Genomic DNA, 6,155 nt, shown 5'->3' with positions numbered 1-6,155 from the left:
TCCAGCCCTGTGCCAATGGGGAGCGGCAGCGAGCGGTCCGCCAATGGGGAGCGACGCCGCGCGCGCGGGGCGGTGGGAACGGAGTCGAGTCACTGTGTACGTCGGTTGCCGTAACAACGGGAAGTGGAGTCCATCCGCGATGGTGAGTGCGTGCCGCCGTCTGGAACCCCGTGTCCAGAGGCTGAGCCCTTCCCAGGCCTTGGCAAGGCCCCGCCGCCTCTCCTGCGCGGTTCTCGGCCTTGGCGCACTCCTTCTTCCTCTGAGAGCTTTCCCGGAAGGGTAGGGTAGAGATGCCGGCTGCCCTGCTGGGCCTGTGCTTCGTCGCTGTGTCCCCTTCAGCCACAGCCGCCCCCTACCCGCCCCTCGGGTTCCCCTGGCCTTCTCCAGCCCCTTCGGTGACCGTCCCTGGGCAAAAAAGACTCGGGTTCCCCCCAGGCCCCGACCCCTCTCTGACTCTGGCCTTCTGGCCGCCTCTACCAAAGTTTCCACACAGAGCTGGGGGGCAGTTTATTATGTTTGATGATTAATGCATTTAAAATGTTAAATATAGGGACTTAGGGAAACGCTTTGAGCTTCTTGGAGAAGGCTCAGAGGTACCAAGGGGATTGAATTTTATTATTCGATATTGACAGAACATGTATCTTACCTTAGTAATATTTGGCCTAAATCTAGAAGTAATCAGAAAATCGGAGAACTTAGAGTGAAGCAGAGTAGCGTTCTAAGGACATTTTTATAATTAGGATTCCCAGATTCAGGGAGAACTGGTTATCTGTACAGTTCTCCCCAGTCAGCTCCTTGGCTAGCTCTCTTTTGGGATGATTTTTCCATAAGAGACGTCCAAAAGAACAAGGCATTTCCTTGCTTCTACAAACAATAGTTTGTTAAGCAAAGTTTTGGAATTCGTTGGTATAAGCTATCTTAAAATACGTGTGGTTGTAACTATTTTATGTAAAATGTGGACTCTTACTTAATATTGTGCTTCTGTGTTTGTAAAACATATAAAGGCCTCTAACTTTAAGAAGGCAAACATGGCATCAACTGCCCAGCGGAAAAGGATGAGTCCTAAACCGGAGCTTACTGAAGAGCAGAAACAGGAAATTCGAGAAGCCTTTGATCTCTTTGATGCTGACGGAACTGGGACAATTGATGTTAAGGAACTTAAGGCAAGCGCTATACATTCCTGCTCTGCTGACTTATCTTTTCTCTGCCTCTTTGTCTTCTGTGCTGTGTTTTCCTGTCTTTACTTACCTCGAGAATTATTAAATAAAATTGAGCGCACATATCAATTTGCTTAATGTTATAGTGCTTCTTAGTCATTTTAACAGGATTGTGGCAGATGCTGGCTTAACACCCTCAGCACTGTCATTGTTTCGCGCCTGGGCTTAGATGTGCCTATTGAGATGATCCTCTTTTTGTTGTAGGTGGCAATGAGGGCACTGGGCTTTGAACCCAAGAAAGAAGAGATCAAGAAAATGATAAGTGAAATCGATAAGGAAGGGACAGGAAAAATGAACTTTAGCGACTTTTTGACTGTGATGACTCAGAAAATGGTAAGTTAGCTAAGATGATCAGCATATTTTCCACCAATAATGGTGGACAAATTTGAATCTCGATATGGAAATGTCTTCACTGAAGAAAAGTTAACACAAACTGGAGAGTTCAGATAAAGGAGAGTATTTGTGACTGAGAATTACGATGTTTAGGTTCTACTTGGCTTTCTTCAAGGCCACAGAGTCACAGGGAAAGTCATTTTACCCTCTGAAAGGAAGTAAAAGTCTTCCTGCTCTCATGTTTTTTGCTATTACCTTTCTCCAACTGGTATGTCAGTGTGATACCCACAAGCAGTAAAACTTTTCATAACACCAACAATATTACAGTGTCTTGCATTTTGACAAGACAAAGTCCATGTATTTAAAGTTTGAAATTCTTTTCTCTCCTATTTGTCGTTATTCTGGGCAGCCTCAGCCTGAGGCTGTGTTTTTATCGCACTGAGGATTTGGTCTTTCACCACTTCCAAGGTTGAATTCACCCATTTTCTAGTCTCTTGGGTGTCACCCTTTTAAAGGGTCCAAATGGTCCAGAGAGACTCCAAGATGACACCTCACCAGTCTACCTCAGTCCCCTGAGTGTCCCACCCAGGAAAGATGTTCACATTGGTCCATTTCTCTTTCGTTGACCTCCTGGCTCCTCCTTAATGTGGCTCAGCTATGTTCTATTGGCCTGTGGAAAAGTAACTCCATCAGTGTTTCAAGTGTGCTTCCCAGGGCACAGGCCCGTTCCTACTCTGATAATCCTGTTGCTTTGAAATGATCTAATCACACCTATATTTTTCTTCAGAGACTAGTTTAAGAGTTCAGGAAGTTTAACATTCTGTAAAAACCTAGTAAAGCTGTCCCACATTCAAGGTTGATTCCCAGATTGGTCTTAGTAGAGGCTCACTCTATCTTTAGCTACGTTTCAGGAATATTTGGACTTGGAGCTCTTGGAGATCTTACTCTTTTCCTCTGTTAGAGTACTTGGGATCCCAGTAACGCTTTGTGATCTCGTAACAAGTGAAATAGTCTTCTCTTTCCTCCCTCCCCCTCCCCCCTCCACCAGCTTAAGCAGTATATTTCCCCTAAAGTTAACTCCACCGTCTGCTTGTATATCTTAAAAACAAATCTACTTTCTCTTTGGTTTATACCGAAAGTGTTTTAAGTACAATCCTTTATATTTCCTTTTTAGCCTCTGGGTTTCTAATAATTTCATCGTTTGTCCCCTTTTTCTACCCTGGTTGATGTGTGATCTTCTGTGATCTAGCCCCTGTGGTCATGAAGGCTGTTACCAAGATGTCTGTGCAGGGCAGGGGGGATGGGCGGTGGTGGGGCTGCAGGAGCCAAGTAAGTATGAGTCATGACTGTCTCCGTATTCATGTGTTTTATGTTCTACTTGTTAAGTCTGAGAAAGATACCAAAGAAGAAATCCTGAAAGCTTTCAAGCTCTTCGATGATGATGAAACCGGGAAGATATCGTTCAAGAATCTAAAACGTGTGGCCAAGGAGTTGGGTGAAAACCTCACCGATGAGGAACTGCAGGTTTGTGATGCATCAGCCTGGAGCCCTGTGTGACTTTTCTGACTTACATTTTCTCTGGTTACATATGAAGGAAAACTAGTGTTCTCTCGTCGCTCTGTTGACCACTTAATTTCTCTTTTGATAGTGTGACAAACCTATGGACGCTGCTCCCAAAAAAATACACACGTGAACAATTTTACTTACTATTTTAGGTTTTAGGAATCTCCCTAGTCAACATGATCGTTGAGCTTCCTTCTAGGTGATACACATGTGGCAAAGTATGGCTTGGTTTTCAAATGACTTTTCAGGACCCAAACCGTTATAAAAAGCAGCACATTTGCATCAGGTGGACCACAATTGTCTATTCATGTAGCATTTTAAAAGCCTGTTACTTAGTCACATTTTCGTTTCATTTATGAATTAATCTAACCGGAATCTTTTCTGTGCTGAAGGAAATGATTGATGAGGCCGATAGAGATGGAGATGGAGAAGTCAATGAGCACGAGTTCCTGCGCATCATGAAGAAGACCAGCCTTTATTAAGATCAGTGTCATCTGTTATAACGCGAGCACGTAGAACTCGATTTCGTGCCTGCTGTTGTCTGAAGCCTGGTTTTTGAGAACGTAAATTATTTTTCCCCCACTGACCTCTCTGTATGACTTTAGTACTAACTCTGAATCTATTTTCAACTTTTGAAAGTGTTCTTTGAAACTGAGGTTCTTTGCAAGGTGACCTACTGACTGCTTTAATTCCCCAGGACAGCACGAGAGCACGTTAGAGTGGAGAAGAGGGTCTTTGAGCTTTTGCACACCTGCTGTTCTGCCTTGTGTCGCTTAACTCTTGTCCCGCATTCCCACATTTATGCCACCGCAGAGCAACTTCTTCACAGGCACACGTTGTACTTGTGTCACCACAAGCAGGGGGCATCTCTTCAGTGGTTCCAATTTTAATTGGCACCTGAGTGCAGCTTTCTCTCTCTCTCTTTTTTTGCGGTACGCGGGCCTCTCACTGTTGTGGCCTCTCCCGTTGCGGAGCACAGGCTCCGGACGCGCAGGCTCAGCGGCCATGGCTCACGGGCCCAGCCGCTCCGCGGCATGTGGGATCTTCCCGGACCGGGGCACGAACCCGTGTCCCCTGCATCGGCGGGCGGACTCTCAACCACTGCGCCACCAGGGAAGCCTGCAGCTTTCTCTTTTATAAAACCCAGTGAACTCTCTTACTTGCATTTGGATGTGTGTGTGTGTGTGTGCGCGCACGCGCGCTATTTGTTTTGTCTTCAAATAAAACCTTTCTTATTTTGAGCTCTTGTTCTCTAAGGATGACTTCTTTAGCCTTGACTATGCGTTCAGCTTCTAAACCATTTCATTGAACGTAGCCTGGTAGATCCCAAACTCCTTGCCAGCCCGTGAACAGAAAACAAAATGATCCTTTACTATGGATGCGAATTGCTTTTTGCCCTGGGAACCCATCAGTTTCTAAAATTAGTTGACTGTTTTGCATAAGCCTAAATGATGCCCAAAAAAATAGTTTTGGCAAAGTGTACAGCTGGAAAAGAGTCTTATTGGTAATTTGTGCTTGGGACAAATTGGGGAAAGCCAGGTGATTATGACAGTAGGTTGAGCTTAGCCAACCTCTGGTGGTCAGTTTATTTGCTGGATGGTGTCTCAGAATCTCTGTGTGGTTCGGGTCCAGTGACCTTGTCTACCGCCCTCCTGGCCCCATATGGGATGACCTATAAGAGAAATCCCGGCAGATGGCATTAAAGTCTCTGCCCCAGGCTGAGGGTGAGAAGCAAGAAGGGATGAGGAGGAATGGAAAGCCGATTAAGCTGATAAAAACAGAACACCTAGGTTAATTTGAATTTCACATCAATTTTTTTTTAGTGCAAGTGTATCCCATTTGGACATTTTGTTGTTTATTCATTGTTGATCTGAAGTTCAACTTTACCTGGGTGTCTTGTATTTCAACTAGCAACCCTATGTGGGGTGCATGTTAAAGAGGTGTGACCATGGGCCTCATCTCTGGACACTGGCATCCTGGAGGACTTGGGGGTCCCCTGGACAACTCTCCTGCAGAGGGACTTCTCCTTGAGAAACACTGAGGTATGTGGGGGGAGCCCAGAGTAGCTTCAGACCTGGGTTCTCACAGGGGCTCCACCACTTTCTGGCTGTGTAATTTGGGGCAAGCTGCTTCTCTAGGCACCCCAGTCTCCTTGTTTGTGAATAGGGAGAAGAGTGGTGCTTAACTCAGAATCGCTGGTGGGGCCAATGAAAACTTAACAGAAAGGGCCTGGATTTATAGTGCCGAGAAGGAGGCATTTCAGAAGTATTTGTTCTCACTCATTCCTTTGGTATGGTTGTCACATAAGCTTTTGGTTAAATGTGGGTCCATGAAGCTTTTATGATTACTGTCCCCAAAGTCGAGTTGACAGCATTTCCTGTGAGGATTTGACCTTTGTCATATTGCTGGTTTTTAATAAGAGGCATATGATCTGATAAAAGACGTACAATATTGGAAACGAGTGAAAAAACTGGGCCCTACTTCCCATTTCACTGTTAGCTGTCACCCTGGAAACATTCTTATCCCCTCCTGCTTAATGTTCTCCTCAATGAAATAGAGTCAGACTCTCTTGGAGGGAGGGAGAGTGGCAAGTAATGTGTTATCCCTAAGGATCAGGACAGACATAATGTGCTTGCCATATGTATGTCTGGCAGCCATTCTAAGATAGGTTTTTTGGGTTTTTTTTTTACATCTTTATTGGAGTATAATTGCTTTACAATGGTGTGTTAGTTTCTGCTTTATAACAAAGTGAATCAGTTATACATATACATATGTTCCCACATCTCTTCCCTCTTGCGTCTCCCTCCCTCCCTCCCAACCCTCCCTATCCCACCCCTCTAGGCGGTCACAAAGCACCGAGCTGATCTCCCTGTGCTATGCGGCAGCTTCCCACTAGGTATCTGTTTTACGTTTGGTAGTGTATATATGTCCATGCCACTCTCTCACTTATCCCAGCTTACCCTTCCCCCTCCCCATATCCTCAAGTCCGTTCTCCAGTAGGTCTGTGTCTTTATTCCCATCTTACCCCTAGGTTCTTCATGA

The 6,155-nt window shown here is 45.2% G+C and overlaps 1 protein-coding gene across 2 annotated transcripts; it reads left to right on the top strand.

The window, feature by feature from the left end:
• Nucleotides 1-43: 43 nt before the first annotated feature.
• Nucleotides 44-4,342, top strand: CETN2 (centrin 2; the record flags this gene model as incomplete). Of its 2 annotated transcripts, none has more annotated exons than XM_079911325.1 (5): nucleotides 44-142; nucleotides 1,005-1,163; nucleotides 1,422-1,550; nucleotides 2,937-3,074; nucleotides 3,506-4,342. In XM_079911325.1, the coding sequence occupies 5 exons, from the start codon at nucleotides 44-46 to the stop codon at nucleotides 3,593-3,595; spliced, it is 615 nt and encodes a 204-aa protein (XP_079767451.1). In that variant the 3' UTR covers nucleotides 3,596-4,342. The 2 variants fall into 2 exon arrangements, with proteins under 2 accessions (XP_079767451.1, XP_079767452.1); XM_079911326.1 differs by lacking the exon at nucleotides 44-142 and adding an exon at nucleotides 150-279.
• Nucleotides 4,343-6,155: the final 1,813 nt, after the last annotated feature.

The sequence above is a fragment of the Stenella coeruleoalba genome (genome assembly GCF_951394435.1).
Source record: "Stenella coeruleoalba genome assembly, chromosome: X".
Taxonomy (NCBI): domain Eukaryota; kingdom Metazoa; phylum Chordata; class Mammalia; order Artiodactyla; family Delphinidae; genus Stenella; species Stenella coeruleoalba.
This window is presented reverse-complemented; position numbering and strand designations above follow the sequence as displayed.